Below are 20,094 nucleotides of genomic sequence, written 5' to 3'. Positions count from 1 at the left end.
AATTTAAAAAGCCACAAGACATGGCCAGCTCCTGATGCAGAGAACTATGTCTTATGAACTGGTATAGACAGCTAGGGGACAGAGCCATGGGTTTCCAAAAATGACGGAAGCCCAGCAGATGACATACAAGGAGACTGGGGTGGCATTGCCTGCCTCAGAATTCAAACTCCCTTAATAGACCTTAAAATAAAATCAAGGTTTTCTGTGAACCAGTCCCTACCAGACTTTCATCTTCCCATTTTCCAGACCCATTGGCCATTCTGTTCCTCATACACACTCACTGTGGCCCCAGGACTTAGCATTTACTATTCTTTCCTTTTTCTCCCCACTCTCTTTCGTAATAGCTTTATTGAAATATAATCCATGTATCATAAAATTTACACTTTAAAATTTACAATTCAGTAATTTTTAATATATTCACAGAATTGTACAACCATCAATCACTATAGTCAATTTTGGAACTTCATCATTCCAAAAAGAAACCCTGTATCCATTTGCAATCAAATCTCTATCTTCTCCAACCCCCATTCCCACCCCTAGGCAATTACTAATCTATTTTCTTACTCTATGGATTTCCCTATTCTGGAAATTTCATATAAATGGAATCATACAACATGTGGATTTTTGTGATTTGCTTCTTTCACTTAGCTTAATATTTTCAAGGTTTATCCTCGTGGTAGTATATATCAGTACTTCATTTTTGTGGCTGAATAATATCTCATTGAATGGGTATATCACATTTTATTTATTCATTCATCAGTTACTGGACATTTGGGTTATTTCCACTTTCAGGCCAATACGAAAATGCTGTTATTGAACATTTATAAGTTTTTGTGTAGAGGCATATTTTTATTTATTTTTCTTATATACCCAGGAGTAGAATTGCTAGGCCATATGGAAATACATTTTTAACTTTTTGAAGAACTGACAAACTGTTATTCCAAAGGGGCTGCATCACTTTACTAAGGACTCTAATTTCTTCATGTCCTCACCAACACTTGTTATTGTCCATCTTTTTTATTATAGCCATTCTAGTAGATGTGAAATGGTATCTCATTAATATTTTGATTTGCATTTCCCTAATCTTCCCTAAAGATTAATGACATTGAGCATCTTTTCATGTGCTTATTCTTTGAAGAAGTGTGTACTTAAATCCTTTGCATTAAAAAAAAAATAGTATCTTTTCGGGGCACCTGGGTGGCTCAATCAGTTAAGCATGCAATTTTAGCTCAAGTCATCATTTCACAGTTCATGAGTTTAACCCCACATCAGGCTGTGTGCTGACAGCTCAGAGCCTGGAGCCTGCTTCAGATTCTGTGTCTCCCCCTCTCTTGTCCCTCCCCTGCTCACTCTCTGTCTCTCTCTCTCAAAAATAAATAAACATAAAAAAATAGTTATCTTTTTTATTGAGTTATGAGCATTCTTTATATATTCTGGAAACAAATCCCTCATCAAATACATGATTTGCAAATATTTTTTTACATTCTGTGGGTTGTCTTTTCATTTTCTTAATGATATTATTTGCATCATAAAAGTTTTTAATTTTGATGAAATACTATTCATCTATTTTTTCTCTTGTTGCTTGTGTTTTTGTGTCATATCTAAGAAACCATGGACTAACCAACGTATTGAAGATTTCTTCATATGTTTTCTTCTAATTGTTTGATAGCATTAGCTTTTAAATTTTGGCCTATGGTTCATTTTGAGCTCATTTTTGTGTATTGTGTGAGGTAAAGTTATTCTAATTTTACTTTTTTGCATGTGGCTATCCTGTCATCCCAGCATCATTTGTTAAAATCACTGTGCTTTTTGTCTGGAAATCTTTGCATGGATGGCTTCATTTTGTCATCTGCATGTCTTAGGTTAATGGTTACTGTATCACTGGGGCCGACCTTGACCCTTGAATGTTCCATTCCTTTGTCATCTCTGTATGTGCCTATATCATGGTCTTCTTAGCAGCTTTGCTATCTGAACTCATTCATTTAATTACTTAAATATTATTTGTCTCCCCACCTAGGACGTAAGTGCCATGAGAACAGGGACTGTGTCTGCTTGTTCTCCATTATAATGTCTGGCATAAAATAGGCAATGAATATTTATTGATTAAATTCCTATTTATTGCTCCTATTGGTTTTTGACCCAGTAACATGTTCTCTTTACACTCTTGTTAATCAACCATTGACTGTGTCCCTAATTTGTGTTCGGTCCCTGGTTTTTCTACTGAATTCATTCAACTTGCTGACTCCATGAGCTCCTTCTTTGTATGGTCCAGTCCCAATTCACATAGTCCACATAGATCATGAAACTAACTCTTTCATATTAAAACTCAAGTGTAATTTCCCCATATTTCTTCTGGAGGAAGGATTCTTAAACCTCTGTCTTCCCCCTGTTGGTCAATGTCTCACATGACTATTTGCCCATCTATTCCATCCTCCAAACCAGGGATAGAGAGTTCTGGGCCCAGCCAGTGGACTAAGTTGCACAGCCTCTATGAAGGCCAGGAGCAGGGAGCCTGATTTGGTGGTTGGAGCAGGAAGTTTGGGGATGGGCAATATGGCTATTGGCACAATGCATGAGAGCAACTCAATCTGAGAGTCTGGACCACATGCTCAGAAGCTGATCTTATTCACTGACTGTGCAGGCCCATGCAGGCCCTGTCTGGCCTCATTATTGGTAGCTAGTAGCTGTTGACTTACTCAAGGAAAATAGAAGTGCTCAGTCTTCTCCTGGGGAAGTTGAGGGAATTTAATTAGCTGGAGGTGTGCTCTAATGATACTAATTATCTTCAACTTTCCTGAGGAAAAGGAAGCCAATCACACCACTGACCAGCCTTGTTCACTACAGACAAGAGTATCAATGGTTGTTTTGGTAATTGTGACAGGCCCCTGGTATAGATGGAAAGGCATTGAGTCTGCAGTCAGCCTATGCTGAGTTCAATTCTTGACTCTGTCACTTGCTAACATGTTTCTTTGCCTCTTTTCCCTCACTGAAGATGAATAAAATCTTCCTTTTCTGCTTCACTGGGTTGTCATAAACACCAAAAGACACCCAGCATATAAACATGCTCTGTAACCTGCAGTGCGCTCAGAGTGCTTCTCCTTTAGTTTCCTTCCTCTGGACAGCCCCTCTCTGCCTTCTATGAGATGAACTGGCCCAAACCACGCCCTCCTCCAGCTGTGGATGCAGCCTGCTTCTGACTTGTTTCTGGCACTTTTCCTGATGCTGGCTTAGTCGCTAGGTCCTCTGAGTATTGCCCTGATGACTCTGTGTTTTAGGTGATGATGGTTTGCAGTTTGAACACATCACACTCCCTGGGTAAAACTTGTTTTCCTTTCATATTTACCCCCAAATCAGTGGGTTCTGTTATGTCTGAATGGTCCTCCTAATAGCCTTTCCCCCCAGTGCACTCCCACAACAGTTTAGTCTCCAGGTTGCTTGGGCTTGGCAGGATGCCTCAATTGCAGACACCCACCCAATTCTTACTGCTTAGTGGTACCCTCTCTTTTCTCCTTCATGCTCCAAACTATTTGCTTTTCAATCTAGTTCTCAAGAGCCTGTCATGTGCTGACATGGTTTTAGGTCCCAGCTTGAACACTTTCTCCTTTAGCTAGTGCAGCACCCTACCAATGACAGAGCACTTATGACCTCTGTTGTATAGGTGAGAAGGTTGAGGCTTGGCAAGTGAAGTCACTTTCTCCCCACATGTGGAAGAACCTGGTAGGTTCCCCAAGCAACCCTTGTGTGGTTCCAAATGTTCTACATCTCTATCTATGCAGATATCAGACCTAGAATCTTTCAGTTATGGGTAAATGGTAGATCTCGAATTGAAACTATGTCTCCTGGCCCAAAGTCCACCACCCACTGCTGCCATTAGCTTCTGGTGATACCTCATGCCCCCACCTATGAAACCCACCTGCTCTTTGAGTTGGAACCACCTTACATAGCTCTTTATTATTCTTTTTATTTTGGATGAATTAGCCCTGTCTAGACCATTAGACTTTGACCTTTCTGGAGTCAAAAATCAAGGCTGGTGCTCCACTATGTCCCATCCAGAGACTAACACAGGGCCCACTCAATACAGGGTCTTATGCAACTTATACCCTGATTTTACCTTCCAGGAAGAGATCTGTGGACCCGCAGTTTGCGCAGCAGCATGTCAGAAATATTGGGCATGACATCCAAGCCACTCTTTGACTCATCTTCCTCAATACCTGAGGAGTGTTCAGAAGGGAGCCCTGAAAAAAAAAGTGTTTAACTTATAAAATGTCTGAAATCACAGTAGCACTGTTGGCAACTTGCTTCAGTTTATAAGAACCTAGTTATATGGCAGGGGCTTTATAATTGTTATTTTATTTTCACAGTGATCCAATGAGCTAGAACTTAATCATTTCATTTTATAGGTAGGTAAGCCAAGACTCAGCAAGTTTAGTAATTAATGTCACACAACTAGTAAATGGCATAGTCAGATTTTAAACCAATTTCATCTGCTTTAAATTCTAGTTCTTCCCATTGCTATCCACAGTACCAAGCAGGCTCTCATGTCTGGGTTTCAAGGTTGGTTTCTGACAACTGGAAGCTGGTTTCTCTTTGGCTATAATGTTTGGAAAAATCCCCTCTCTTTGGCAGGCTTCTCAGGAGGTTTGTTGCCCAACTATTCTTCCTCAAGTGAATTCAATGGTTCACTCATCTGTGTCCCACCTAGAAATCTGGTTCCATATCCCCATAGACAGAAATAGAAACAGGGTTTTTCCAGGGTAAGGTAGTTAGATCTTTTGCAGACCTCAGAAATTGATGCCTCCTAGTCAACAGAACCAATGAACAGCCTTTTGTTATCTCATAAAACTATCCTGGGGCTGTGCTCTGAAAGCAGAAAGAACAAACCAAGTATTCTCTTTCTCATAAATCTTTCTCCTGCTTGAAGACAGCTTTTGTACCTCTCTAAAACTTCCCTTCTCCAGGCTGTAGCCTTATTTCCCAACTGCTCATGGACTATGGACCACGGTTCCTAGATATCATCCCCTGCCTGCACACATTCTGGTTGTTGCTGTACCAGAGGCCCAGATGTGTCCTAACAAGCTCTTAGCTCAGAAAGATATTGGCAAATGTCCCTGGTATTGACATTTGTTATTCAGGCAGCATAGACTCGCTGTGCCTTATTATGGGCTCACAGTACATTTAGGATTACAAGCCTCAAATCTCTTTTACTAGAGCCAAATTAGGTATCTTCATCCCATACAATAGTTACTTTTTATTCGCATGCAGGACTTTATAGTTATCCATGTTCTACCATCTCTCATGGGTTTTGATGCAATAGGTTTTCAACCTGCTCAGTAATTTTCCAGAATTGTAGGCCAGGCTAGAGATCAGGACTATAGGCATACTTGTGGTAGCCATCCAAATGGAGCTTAGATTAGGAGTCATGTGAATTAGAAGCTTCTCCAAAGGAGACCATGCAGAGAGAAGAGGAGTTATAGTTTGGCTCAAGGTAAAGAATATTTAAGTATTTTGAGCTTTCCGATAATAAAACAGTGTTCAGGAGTTTTCTGACACTTAAGATATCCTAGCACTGTCTGAAGGGCCATCTGTCAGAAATGGGGTAGCTAGTGATTCTTCTTTGGATAAAAGATTGGACTAGATGTTATTTTAGTTACCTGTCATCTCTTGGGTTATGTCCCGGCACTTACTGCTTTCTGACATTTTCATGTGACAGACGGTAAACCCTGTGGTGCCTCTGGCCTCACTGTACCTTGATGTATCCACACTGTACCCAGCAGTGGACTCCTGAGAAATCTGTATGATTGATTGAATCATACAAGATCTAATAATTGAGTGAAAGCCATACCAGGGACTTTTGACTAGAGAAATCTCCTATGTTGAGCCTCCCTCCCCTACCAAAAAAAGTAACTAGCTACGGCCTTCTAGCCCTGCTAAGATGGCTGTTTGAAGGGTGATCCCAGAACTGGTAGGTCCTAGAACCAGCTACCCTCCTCCTGAACTCAACAAAAGTGACAATAACAAAAAATTTTAAAACCAACCATAAATATACCAGCAACTCTCAAATATAAGAAAAGATAATAATCTTTTAAAATAATGGTTTGAGCAAACAAAATTACTAGGAATAAATGTAGAACTCCCACCCTTGATAGCCCTTTTTTCTTCCCTCAAAGAACCATTACTGAGAGGAAGATGTATGAAGGAAAATTCTGACAGTGTAATACCACAGAATGAGAAGGGAAGTGGACCGAGGGGGCTGAGCAGGCAGCCTCCATAGGAGAGTCAGAAAGTTTCTTCAGAGTGGAAGGATCTCAATACCACCACAACAATACTCCAACAAGAGAAAAATCTGCCTGTGCTGCTGTTTGCTTTTCTTACTGAGTAGGAAGGGAGAGGAAAGGCAGAATGATTGCACAGCATTCTACCAGAGCTGATTATCTCAAACAATGTGGAGGGATTTACCAGAAAGTAAGACAAAAGAAAAAATAAATAAAACAAGCCCATTCACTAAAGTGAGGGCAGGAGACATATGGAAAGCCCCAGTTGAAGCTGCCCTCCATCCCTGATCACCACTTCTGAGAAATAGCATAGTGGCCACACTCCTTGGATTTTGTCTGTTTTTTCCTGCCTGTGGCAAGGGAGTTAGAGTGGCTGCTGGGAATAGTTGCATCAAGTCTGGAAAATAAACACCTGGGCAGATTGTCTCTACAGTTCTACCCTGAATTGGGGAAATATCTACCACTACCCACCCAAAAGAATAAGATATACCCACAGAGTGGTATAATAAACTCACATGTTGAACTATGAACAAAGTTATAATAAAAGAGCAGAAACCAATCCCACGAACACCACTACCCACAACTCCATCTGAACTTCCCCTTTACCCTACCACCTAAGTAGTAACAAAGCAGACACAAAATACCCAGTCCTCAGCTAAGCACTGTGGGAGAACAGAGATCTTAAATAAGGTAAGAAGGAGTCCATGAAAATTGACCTACACAGTAGTTCTCAGGTAAAGAGAAAATCCAGGTGAAAATATTCATTTCAAAAAGAAATAAAATGAAAACAAATGGCATGGCACACATCCACAAATACTATAGTCAAAAGAGGAAGGAAAGAAGAGAGGAAGGTATAAAGGAAAGAAGACAGAAAACATGTAGGAAGGAGACAGATGTCTCCTGTGGAAGCATAGAGTTAATAAACACATCAAAAATACATTTTTGTGAAAAGTTCTTTGACTCAGGAGAAGTTAGAACCTGAAGAAAAATGAAAATAGGAAATCAAAAGTGAGATAAGAGGATCACACGAAGACGGGAGATTACAATTTGAAGAAATAAATCAAAGACTAAAATAACAGAACTGAGGAAAATTATAAAAATATAGAACTAATCAATATGCTGGAAATATGAAGGAATTAAACAGATATGGCCTCAAACTGAATTAGTAAGGAGGGTGGGGGAGATTGAGATGAATACAAAGAACACAAAGAAAGAAAGAATCAAGTATTTAGAGATGAAATAGTGGACCTGTAGTTGAGATATTGTTGAGAAATTTACAGAGATGTCTCTGAACTAGTGAACAAAACAAAAGGAACAAAGGACATATTCAAAGATATAAGAAAAAATTTCCTCAGTTGAAGGAAAAGCTGAACTTGCAGATTGAAAGAATATGCCATGTAAAGGGGAAAAAATATATACGGATGAAGAAGTGCTTCTCCAGCTATCCTCACAGAAAGAGTAAGCCATCTACAGAGAGAGGTGGAGGTTGAGGGGTACTAGAAATTAGCTGACCTCAGACTTCTCAACAACATTAAACACAGTGTAACATCTACAAAGTTCTGAAGGAAAGAATGACCCAGAATTTAAAACCATCCAAGATGTCCTTCAAGAATAAAGACAACAGTTTCAAACATGCTAGAATTCAGGAAACAGCATCTCTGAGCCCTGCTAGGAAAAATATTGATAATAAAATCCAGCTAAACAAGACATAAAACAAAATCATAAGCTTGGGAATGGCGAGCCATAGTAAAGGGATTGATGGTAAGCATTAAATCCTTTTACATATAAGTTTAGGACTAAACAACTATGGAAATTATGGTTACAGAATGGAAGTAATTGTTACCACCTTGACAGTATAAAAATAATAATTTATCACGTGGAGATGGAAAGATAGGAAGAAATATGAAGGTGGGAAGTAGTGCTGTCATTTTCTTCTTTCCCTGCAGGAAATCAATAATCCCATTTTGAAACACGTAATGTGAGAGAAGTACCTCAATGACTCCAAGCTCTTGATGCATTTCATAACGTGTATTTTAAACTTTTAAAAACTAATCTCTATTTTCTGGAGGAAGAAATTACCAAAATTCAGCAAGTCCTATGGTTTCACTCCACTTTAGTTCACGTTCAATTAAATTTTCAAACTTTTTATCTAAAATAAGTATATCTAGCAATCTAGCATTATCTTCCATCTTTCTTCCTTCCTCATTTTGGGGGAAGAGGGCATTTAGTAAAAACTATTTTTATTCTCTTTATATTTTTCACTATTAGTTGAATATTTTGATAATGGACATGGGGTATTTTAGCAGTAAAATTATTTTTAAATTATCTGCCTATATTAGCTCATTCCAGTGAAAGCATTTGTTTCTGGCAATCAATCTCCAGGCCTTAGAAAAGGCTTCTGATTAAAGCCTGATTACAAGCATCTGATTAAAGATGCTCTGAGACCCAGGAAGATTCCCAAAGGGCCAAAGCTACTGGTCGGGGATAAACTTTCCTCAGATTGATCTTCTCAGGTTGGCCTTTTCTCTGACTGAGATCTGACAGCTCTGAGCTCAGATTGGGGCGGGGCGGGGCGGGGGGGGGGGGGGGGTCTTAGAGGAACTTCCCACATCTCTCTCAACCTCCAGGTCCAGAGATTCAACCACCTCCTAGACGTTGCCACTTGGATCAGGATAATGAAAATGATTTCAACAGCCACAATTAATCAAACATCAGCTTGCATTAGATGTACTTTCTCATTCATTCCTTATAACAGCCTGGCAAAATAAATATTACTAAGCTAATTTTCTGGGGAAACTGCAACCTAGGAAACTCAGGCTCAACTAAGTTAAGTAGATTCCCTAGTGTTCCAGCTAATTAGTGGTAGAACTGGGATGCAAAACTAGGTCTGTCAGACTGTGGCATCCAAGTTGCTCTTCATGGGCACATCCGAATCCAAACTTGCTGTCTTCCTCCTCAAGTGAGCTCTTCCTCCTGTGCTCCCATCCTGATTGATGACATGGTCACCCCCTTGGCCATGCAGACACATACCTGGTGGTCTTTCTGGTCTCCCCCTTTGCCCATCCTCACCAGTCCTGCCACGCTGACCTCCAAATAGCTCTCAAACCTGTCCCTCCCATGTTCCCTCCTGTCCATCTCAGTCTACAGTCTTGTCACCTCTCACCACACTGTTTCCATACCCTCTTACCAGTCTCCCTGCCTTCAGTCTCTCCCATTTCAGGCCAGCTTTCACAATCTGTCTAGAAGAATTATTCTCAAGCTCAACTTTGATCCTGATGCTTCCTTATCTGCAGGTTTCTCTGGCTTTCTAAGGGGTCCTGAATAAAGTTTAAACTCATTAATTGTCCCTTAAAGCCCTCACCCTCCACCCTTGCTGCCCATCTCACTAGGACACATGACCCACATTTGGTTCACATGCGATTCCTTCTGTTCCCAGAACATACCAAGCACTAGAAGATGCCTGTGTGCCTTTGCTCCTGCTGTTCCCTCTGCCTGGGAGGCCCCTGTTTTCCTCAGCTCAAAGCTGCTCCTCCTGGAATCCAACCCTGACTCACTTACCCCTACTAAGTTGGCTGCTTCTTCCTCTGTGTTCCTAGATACTTTGTGTTGTTGAAATCTTAACACAATGTATTATAGTTACATTGTCTATCTTTGCATTTCCTCTCCTGGAAGGTGAGAGTAGGCTCATTCATTTTTTCAACATTTATTGAGTGCTTACTGTGTTCCAGGCAATTGGCTTGTAGCTAGGGATATAATGCTGAGCAAAACACACAGGTCACTGTTCTCTGGGAGCTTGTTACCTAGTGGGACAGAGATTAATTAGAGAAATACTAAAACACTGCATTTCATACTATTGTAGGTTTTATAAGAGAGAAGGATCTGGGGGTGCTGGAAAAGTCTTCTCTAGAAAAGTGACATTTGAGCAGGAATCTAAGAATCTAAATCTAAAGAATGGGAGTTTATTAGGCAAAGAAGGTGAGAGGAAGAACATTCCAGGTAGAGGGGACAGCCTGTGCCAAGCCTAAGAAGAAGGGGGAATGAGTTGCTGAAGAAAGTCCAAGATGTTGAGAGTGAAAAGGAGAGTGGCCCTCAAAGATGTGGGTGAAGGGAGCAGGGTTAATGACACTGGTCCTTGTAGATCCTGCTAAGGATTCCAGTGCTCATTCTGAGAGCATAATGAAGGCCTCTGAAGATGCTAGACTGGATTTGCATTTTAGAGAATCCTCTGGCTGAGTGCGGACAGTCGGATTGAGCTGGGTGAGGAGGTCAGGAATGTCGAAGGGATAGGAGGTTGTTGAGGTAGCTGAGGGGATTAATAATGACAGCCAGGAAAAGGCCCTCTTGTGGACAGCAGGGCCTGAGCCTTTTTCACCTCTGCATTCCCAGCATGCAGCCTGGGAATTAGCCAACAGTGAGCCTCACATCTTTGGCTTGAAATGACCTGCAAGTGATCAGGACAATATTATCAAATGCCTAGCCTAGTACCTGAGATGTAATAATTACCCTAGTTATAGTAATTGTGCTAGTCACTGTAGTAATCCCTCTACCATTTGTTAATATACAAGGAACATGTATAGTAGCAAGCAGCATTCATTTATGCCACTAATTATCAGCTAGGAAAATATAATGAAGAAAAGAGTCTTCTTCATAAACAAGCAAAATTATAAATCACATAGAATGTGCCCCAATAAGAGAAATGGGAGACCTGTACAAGAACATCAAATCTTTTAGAGGAAAAAGAAAGGAATACTCAATAGAGGGACAAACCATATATTTGAGTGAGAAGTAAATGTTTTCAAAGTAAGTAATTTAAAAGTCTATAAACTGTAAAAACAAACAAAATTAGGACAGTTCTTCTGAATCCAATGTGTAGCATTAGAGCAATCACAATTAAAATCTTGTATAAAATGGTATAAATTTCACTTAAAGAAATAGGAAGGTAGGTATAAAATGGTATACATTTCACTTAGAGAAATAGGTAAGTAAGAAGAGGTAAGGTAGGTAAGAAATAGGTATAGGCAAAACTAGAAAAGACTTGTAATCCTTGAATCTTAGATTAAAGTTAAGAGCCTTCTGAGGTCCTCTCTAGTCCAAGAGGGAACAGAGGTTGAAAAACATATTTGTTTTTTTTTTAATTTTTTTTAATATTTTTATTTATTTTTGAGACAGAGGACAGAGACAGAGCATGAGCAGGGGAGGGGCAGAGAGAGGGAGACACAGAATCCGAAGCAGGCTCCAGGCTCTGAGCTGTCAGCATAGAACCTGATGCAGGGCTCTAACTATGGACTGTGAGATCATGACCTGAGCTGAAGTTGGACGCTTAACCGACTGAGCCACCCAGGTGCCCCGGAAGAACATATTTAAAGACCCGTCAGCTGGTTCCTGGACTGGGACATTAACTCAAATCTCCTGACTTTTTGTCCAGTTGTTCTTTCCATTATTTCACACTGAATCTTTATATCTAGAATATAATGAATATTCTGAGAAAGAAGATCAATGAGAGAAAAGTAACCTCACTACATACTAGAACATATTATATGGCAGCAGTAAGTAAAATGGTACAGTACTGATTAGAATAAAACAGAATCAAGGGCCCAGGACTAGTATGTATATATATATATATATATATATATATATATATATATATATACACACACACACACACACACACACACACACACACACACACACAAAGAATATAGTATATGATGGTCTAAGCCACAAAACAACAAGAAATATACATACTATCAAAATATTATTGAGGTAATAGGATCTTAAATCTCCAAATACCTAATATCTTAAAATAAATTTCACAGGGGGTGCCTGGGTGGCTCAGTCGGTTAAGCGGCCGACTTCGGCTCAGGTCATGATCTCGCAGTCCGTGAGTTCGAGCCCCGCGTCAGGCTCTGTGCTGACAGCTCAGAGCCTGGAGCCTGTTTCAGATTCTGTGTCTCCCTCTCTCTGACCCTCCCCCGTTCATGCTCTGTCTCTCTCTCTGTCTCAAAAATAAATAAATGTTAAAAAAAAAAATTAAAAAAAAAATAAATAAATTTCACAGGTATTAACAAAAAATAGATCAAACTGTAAACTATTAGAAAATGGATTTGCTATCCCAATTAAGAAGAAATAATTAAAAAAAAATTTTTATGTTTATTTTCAACAGAGAGATAGAGACAGAGTATGAGCGGGGGAGGGGCAGAGAGAGAGGGAGACACAGAATCTGAAACAGGCTCCAGGCTCTGAGCTGTCAGCACAGAGCCCGACACAGGGCTTGAACTCACAGACCATGAGATCATGACCTGAGCCAAAGTCGGACGCTCAACCGACTGAGCCACCCAGGTGCCCCAAGGAGAAATAATTTTTTATAATGATTTAAATAATGGAAGACTTCTCAAAGGAAAAGATAGGCAAAGATGATTATGAGAACTTTATAATTTCTCTGCAATAACAAAACTCGTTAAATGAAAAATGTTAGAATGAAAAAGTATTGAGAAAAATACAAATCCGACAAGAAGATATAAGATTTGTAAATATTTATGCACCCAACATAAGACAAATATTAACAGACCTAAAGGGAGAAATTTTCAGCACTTCAATAATAGTAAGGGACTTTAATACCCTCACTTTCATTAATGGTTAGATTATCCAGACAGAAAATCAATAAGGAAACATTGGCCTTACGTGACACGTCAGACCAGTTGGACCTAACAGATATACACAGAATATTCCACTCAAAAGCAATAGAATACATATTCTCCTCGAGTGCACATAGAGCATTCTCCAGGATAGATCATATGTTAGGGCACAAAACGAGTCTCAAATTTAAGAAGACTGAAATTATATCAAGCATATTTTCCAATAATAATGGTATGAAACTGGAAATCAATTACAAGAAAAAAAATATAGTCAATGAAAGGTTAATATCTATAAAGTTTACATATATTACCAGCAAAAAAGAAACAAGCCAACAAAAAACCTAAGGCCCAAATGGACACTTGGATAAAGAGATGAAAAGCTAACATACCCAATAAGAAAAAACAGTAAATAAATATTTAAAATGTTTAAATTTGAACTTGCTTGCTGGCAAATTAATTGAAGTGATAGCAAAGTGGCATTTATTGGGTATCTGGTTCTTACTATATTCTGGCGCATAAGGAATAAAAGCAAAGCAAAGTCAATTGCTGGTAGTTCTTAGGAGGAAGAGTCCTCACTCAGTCTTTGCAGGTAGCATTCCACATTGGAAGCAATTTAGTAAATGCAAATGTTTCTATGCTTTGACCCAACGAATCTCAAGGCTGAGAATTTATCCCAAGAGAGTAACTTGAAGGAAGAAAGAAAAAACTACAGGTACCAAGTTGTTTAAAGTAGGGTGGTTAATCATAGTTAAAAGAACTATAAACATCTGAAATAACCAATAATATACCCATCAAATGATAAATAAAAGGACAAGCCAAAATATATGGAATTGGTTATGAAATAAGTTTTAAAAGTAGAAATAGGCAATTATATCTACACAATCAAACCAATTGTGAAAAAATTGTAAATACTGGAAAGAATAAAAATTGCTTTTTTCAGAATTTATGGGGTTTTGAATCTTTTCCTAGTGTTTTGAATCTTCTTTAATAAGCAAATTAAAAACTAAAAGTAGAAAAGTATGCAATACTTTTCCAGAGATTTCCTCTACAGATGGTTAATTTTTTTAATTTAGTACTTTAAAAAATTGTTGGAAATTTTACTTCTGAGAATCTTGTTAATGTTGAATAGGTTGGTGTTAGTTAACTATATTTCAGATCAGGGCCTCCAACATGGTTGTGGCACCCTGGACATGCTCACACAACAATCCTTAGGCAGAAAGCTTCTATGCTGAGACTAACCACAGGTAGCATAACCCATAGAAGAGGTGAGCCAGGAGAAAGGGGGAAGGGAGGGAGGCAAGAGACCCAAAGTCTTATTTTCTGAAAATGAGTCTGGCAGAGTAGGTAGGTGGGGACTTGAAGGGCCAGGGAGGAAAGGGTTGGGGTCTGTACTTTATGGTGACAGTAAATTAGAAAGCAAGAGATGACTCTGATGTCTTGAAAAGAGGAACCGTTCTATTTGGGTAGCTTCCTGGGTGTGAGAGGAAAAGGAAGTGTCAAAAGTTCAGGCCTGGGTCACCCTTCCAGGCCCACTAAGTGCTAACAAGGCTCAGAGAGGACTGGCGGGGTCCGGAAGCAGGGGGTTGGTTGGAAGGAGACAAGTTTAGAAGTTTCCTGAGTGGGCAGGAAACATAATCTGATTCATTCATTTATCTGCAAATATTTACTGAGGGCCTGCTCTGTGTTTGGCCCACACTTGCCAATGGGACAAAGGCCCTGACAGGAAGTCTAGTATTTACACATTCACCTTCTTTGATCTGGTGAAAATGAATCCAGCACTGGCCTGAGAAGAGCATCTGCCCCGACCACACCTACCTTTTTCCTGCTCAGCTGCTTCGCTAAGGTCTGGAAGCTTGAGCCCCACTAAGTTCTGATTTCTCATCAGGATGTGCTCCTTTTTAAGAAAAGAAGAAAACAACATTTTGGATGATAACATCAGGCTGAACACATCTCTCGGTTCTGTCTTTGGGCCTGTGTTCACTCAGCTTCATGTGGGAGGTACTAAGGGCAGCCTCAAAGGTGGTTGGACAATCATAACGTGGTGATATATGAAAGGCACCTGGAAGACTGCTCCTCTCCCAGCCCATAAAGGTGCCTGAAAACCCACCATTAGCACCACATTCCTTGAGTTAAGAATTGTCCTTGGCATGGTCTGACTTTTAAATAAGCCTGTGGGCCTCTGGGCAAATGCTCCAGCCACACTGTGGCTGAGAGCTATACAACAAACAGAAGCAGATCCCAGGACCCTGGGGACAGCATTGTCCCCTAGATGTGTATGAAGCTCCCGCTGGAAATGATCTTTCTTGGGCTCATGACTGTGCTTTGAGCTGGCTAGAGCTTCTAGCCCTGCTGTTTAGGGCAGTGAATGCCCAATCCCAGGAATTACAACTTCTCTCCCAGTTCCCCAGTGGCCTGTTATGGCATCCCTTGAGTTGTTAAACTCTCCAGACAAATGAGGCCTGAGAATTGCCACCCCACTATACTGCCTGGGGCCACAGCAGTCAAAGTCCAGGAGAGATGGGGATGCCAACCACATGTATATGGCACAGGTAGGCTCACACCTGCTCCAAGTCAATCAGCACCAGACCAGCATTTCCAATGTCTGACAGATTTCCTCGCCCCTTATCGTGCTTACAAAGGGATCTTCAGTCTCACGTATAGCAGGGGCCACTTGAGTGGTTTACCCCCTGTGTAAAGAAGGAAGGGAAGGGGCCAGCAGAGGGTGCTCATAGCCCAAATGAAAGTAATTGGCCAGGGCCCTTTACCTGTTTCCTTAGCAGCTCCCCAGAGCATTCAATTCAGAGCCTTGTGGAAAGTTTCTGAATAGCAATGAAGGTTTCTGAATAGGACATGTTGCAATGTGTCCCTGCTAGCACAGAAACCTCCTCTCTTGTGCTTGGCCACTATCAGATACCTCTTTTCCTTCCCCATCTCACACCCATTCTGCAGGGGAGCCAGGAGAGCCTTGTCCAGTTCCGGCCATGAGGGTGCCAGGTCCCACCCCATGGAATCCCAGTTGCCTTGACCTGCAGCCTGGGTTGGCCCTCTGGGGAAGAGAGGACTGGGTAATGATTCCTTTGTCCTGTTAACCTCTTGTTGCCCCCACACCCTGTTTCTGTCCCCTACATCGCTGGACACTCCCAATATCCCCCTGCACAGGGTGACAGCCCCATGAGAGGCTACTGTGCCTAGTTTGGTGGCCAGTGAAAGTTGGGGACGTCACAGACATTGGAAGAAATTCACCACAGTGGGAGCAGTCCCTCATGGCCATCATTATCCTTGAAGATGGATTTGAGGCCCTTTGTCAACAGGCATCAGGAAGGAAAGCTGGGGGGCCTGACAAAGGGAAAAGCTATTCCGTCCTTGCCTATCCCAGGCCTAGGCATGACAAGGTGCTCCATCAAGGGCTTCCTGTTTATGAGCTTCCAGCTCTGGCTGGAGAGGAAAACACAGCCCAGTCCTGAGGGCCCATGTGCCCCTCCATATAACTGCCTTAAAATGTGGCTTAAAATGTGGCTTTGTGTGGCAACTATATCCCACACTCACTCACCTGAAACTGGCACTTATGAAGAAGAGGCTATAGAGTGGGCCTGATTTATCAGGGTAGGGAAGTTTAGGGCCCTATAAGGCCCAAGTCCAGGCCAGAGCTACCTTGCCCCAAGTCCAGCTTGGCCCAGAGATCTGAAGCTCAGGAAGGACCTGGAGTGTACACCCTGCCCAGCTGGCCCTCAGGAACCCACCTCTCGGAGCTTAGTCAGTTTCTGCATCCTCACTGGCTGCACTTGTATCTGAAAGTCTTTGAGTCCAGGCGCCTTGGCCAGCTTGCTGCCAGCTTTGCCCGAAAAACGCTTCTCTTCCTCTGCCAGAGGCAGCTTGGCAAGCACTTTCTGCAGCCGGGGGCCAGGTTCTTCAGGACCACTGTCCCAGGAGACCCCCCTCAATAGGGGTGGCCGAGAAGCAGGGGACCGCAGCTCAGCTTTGGAGCCAAACTTTGACCCTGTCGGCTCTCCAGCTGTACCTTTTTCCTGGGGGGCCAGGGGAGCTGCCCCTCCAGAACCCTGGGCTGGACCTCTAGGCAGAGGGTTGCCCTCCCTGGCCGTCTTCAGAAGCACCTTTCCCAGGTCATTTTCAGCAGGACCAGGCTGAGGACTATTCAAGGCCATTTTCCCACCACTGCCTATGCTGGAAGCTGAGCCCTTGTGTGTGGCCTCAGAGCACTGGAGGGGATCACAGTTTTCCTTTTGTTCAATTGCAATTTCTTTGGACTTCTCAGTTGTGGGAGAACGAGGAGTCAGCCTGCCCTGAGACACTTTCCTCTGGTCATTCTGCTTCCGGTCAGCTAGCCCTTTGGAGACATTCTTCTGAAAGAGACAAGGTAGAGCTAGGACTATAGAGGCAGGCTAGAGAGGAAAGAGGTGTGGCCACTTCCACTGTGAGGCCTCTGCCCCCACAGACCTGCTAAGGTGCCTGTGTGTATGTGTGCCTGTGTGTGCACTAAGTGCTAGGGGAGGACTTCTCAGTCAAGTCTGAACCAGTAAAAGGGATCCACAGACAAGCCTGAGGTCTATAAAATAGACAGGACAAGGGGACCTGCCATACACAATTTGCCAAGAACTTCCCAAGGGCTAGGATCTGTGGAGGACAGTGAATAGAGGGCAGCTTGGGGGCAGCCACAAGTTTTGGCCTTGACTCAGTGGCTCTGGTTTCTAGTCCTGACTCTTCTTGGCAAGGACTTTAACTCTTAGGGACTCAATTTCTCATCAGATTTGGTAACCTCTGGAATTATGGAAAATGTATATGTGTGTTTATGTGTACGTGTTATGTTTTTCTGGGAAGAGAATCCACAGCTTTCAATACTTCCTCAGAAAGTTTCATGATCCAAAAGACCATTGAATCAGGTGATTCTTGCAAAAGTGATATCTTTCTGCATTCTTATTTTATTTCCTGAAGGAAACCTGCTTTGTGAGGAGCCTAGAGGTCTATGTTGGGGTATTTGTGTGGCTATCTTGTGTGAGTACTGAAACTCTCCAAGAGAACTCTATTCCAGCCCCAGTTCTAGATGATATTATATTTTATGCTGCCCTCGACACCACCTTGAGCACTTTGCTCTGAGTAGGGGTGGTATCCTTCTAGTGCTCATCAGCAAAGGTGAGATTTTCCAGGCTGCCCCCAGGAAGAATCCTACCCAGGGGCTGGAACTTTACTGCAATTTTCACTAGAGCTGAAAAAGCAGCAGTCTTGCCTGACTGCTGCTGGGCCTAGTAATCCCCCTGGTTTCTGGCTAGTGGCCTGAGTGAGGGTGCAGGGATATAAGCAGGGCCACCATGGAGGTGATCCCCACTGAATCCTGCCTCCTTACCCCCCTCCACTTCAGAATTCCCATCATGATAGGACAGAGGAACCTTCCAGCTCCCCAGCCTTGACCCTCCACTCATGTACACCCACTCGCAGGCTGCCCAGGGCCAGCCTAGGCTTTTGGAACAGTGTCTCCCCCACCTGAATCATGCAGATTGGGCAGAGTTCACACTCACAGGCTCGCCAAGATGAGGTGAAGAGACTTCGGCCTCATCCCCCTTCTGCTGGACAAAGTAAACACAAGTCAGATAGCAATGTGAAGAAATCATATCTCCTCTTGAAATACCCTCAAAGAGGCCTCTAGAGGTAATAGATGTCTCCCCCTCCCAGAACCCTCATCTCAGTACATCATGGAGGGTCTTACAGGGGTTAAGGGATAAGAAGAGAGACCAGGTGGCATAGAAACCCCAAACTGGGCCCCTGTTACCTGTGGTGGTGCTCCAAGCAAAGGAGACTCTGGGCCACTGCATGCATCCAAACCTGGAATGGTCCAGACACTGGTGAGTGATGTCCAGCACTCCAGACTGTCAGCTGATTCTTTAGCAAAAACACATCTACTTCCCCAGAATGTCCTCCCCCAGTTCCCTCAGGCCTGATTGCCAGTAACATCACCATTTGTTGAGTGTCTCCCACATGTCAGGTTCTGTGGTGAGCCCTCATTTAATCAACATAAAAACCACATGAGGAAACTGAGGCAGAGGGAAATCAAGGCCATGTATCCAGGAAGTATCAGCACTGGGAATTGAACCCAGGCTGCCTGAGTGGAGCCTGAGCTTGCCCCACAACTCAGACAAGGGCATGCCGCTCTTCCTGGCACCATGCCCCTTTCTGAGCCGGTTTGAGGGTATGGCCCCATACACAGCCTAATGAAAGGGAAGAAACCAAAAAATAAAAGAGTGGTCCAAATAGAAGCCTTTCTAAATAAGCTCTGAGGTGATCTCTCTGCAAGTCCTCTCTTAGCAGAGAAAGCACCAGTTTTAGCCTCCTTCCCACAACCTTGCCTCCATCCTCTCCTACCTGGCCTCATCCTGGGCTAGGCCTGTCTCCCCGCATGAGCTCAGAACCCCAATAGAAAGTACATCCACCTCCTCAGAGCCAGCCCAGCCAGGCCTAGCTGGGAGCCCTCTGAGGAGGAGACCAAACAGGGGTCCTGACTAGAAAGCCTGCAAGATAGAAGGCATCCTGCTCAGGCCATGGGAGGGGCTCAGCTGCCACCCAAAGGGAGAAGCCAGGGGCACTGGACCTCACCAGGCGGCGTGGGAACAGTAAGCGAGTTGCTTTGAGAGGATGCGGGAGAAGCTCCGGGGCTGAGGTTCAAGGCAACAGCTGTGGAAACAGACACAAACTGGCCAGCATTTGTGAAGGTTTACAACTTCAGCTAAACAAAGACATCCTTTCAGGTATATCTGATCCCTGGGAACTAGGATCGTTTCGTCAGGGACAGGGACTGATTCTGGACTCCCAGATAAGGCTCCTACCACAGGAGGACTCCATCCATGCAGAGTGGTCCAGGAGCCTGTGCACACGGGCATCACACAGGGATTTCTCTCTATGCAGGATTCAGGGAGGGGAAACCCATGCTAAATTCATGGGTATCATATGGGCTAACATTTCTTGCTGAAACAAAAACACAATAGGCCTAAAAAATGAAAAGCAGAGTTTTCTGAACTAAAGTGGGATCAGTATTTTTAGAGCTTCTGAAACAGAGTAAGATGTCTTCTCCTCACAAGATTCCTTCCACAGGACTCAGTCCTCCTAGGGTCTAGAGGCCTGGGGGCAGGCAAGTCAAAGGCCACCTCTTGGAAGCAGAGCTCCCACAACTGGAGCCTGGA

General features: G+C 42.7%; 1 protein-coding gene and 1 long non-coding RNA gene across 15 annotated transcripts in view; one reads left to right on the top strand and one right to left on the bottom strand.

Moving 5' to 3' along the window:
* The window catches only part of LOC147576659 (uncharacterized), a 205,288-nt gene that overhangs the window by 84,131 nt on the left and 101,063 nt on the right, over nucleotides 1-20,094 (top strand). The window lies entirely within an intron of this gene.
* IRAG1 (inositol 1,4,5-triphosphate receptor associated 1) overlaps nucleotides 1-20,094 on the bottom strand; it is a 121,834-nt gene that overhangs the window by 35,420 nt on the left and 66,320 nt on the right. For 5 of the 14 annotated variants that reach the window (XM_086677978.1, XM_086677984.1, XM_086677985.1 and 2 more), the window contains 6 exons: nucleotides 19,511-19,588; nucleotides 18,690-18,742; nucleotides 18,439-18,486; nucleotides 16,648-17,268; nucleotides 14,723-14,801; nucleotides 4,112-4,235 (listed from right to left, as the gene is read on the bottom strand). In XM_086677978.1, the coding sequence (XP_086534104.1) occupies nucleotides 4,112-4,235; nucleotides 14,723-14,801; nucleotides 16,648-17,268; nucleotides 18,439-18,486; nucleotides 18,690-18,742; nucleotides 19,511-19,588 (1,003 nt within the window). The remainder of the gene's footprint in view (nucleotides 1-4,111; nucleotides 4,236-14,722; nucleotides 14,802-16,647; nucleotides 17,269-18,438; nucleotides 18,487-18,689; nucleotides 18,743-19,510; nucleotides 19,589-20,094) is intronic. The other 9 variants (XM_086677980.1, XM_086677973.1, XM_086677975.1 and 6 more) reach the window with 7 other exon arrangements.

The sequence above is a fragment of the Puma concolor genome, chromosome D1, assembly GCF_028749965.1.
Source record: "Puma concolor isolate L17-30 chromosome D1, mPumCon1.1.hap2, whole genome shotgun sequence".
In the NCBI taxonomy this organism is placed as follows: Eukaryota; Metazoa; Chordata; class Mammalia; order Carnivora; family Felidae; genus Puma; species Puma concolor.
This window is presented reverse-complemented; position numbering and strand designations above follow the sequence as displayed.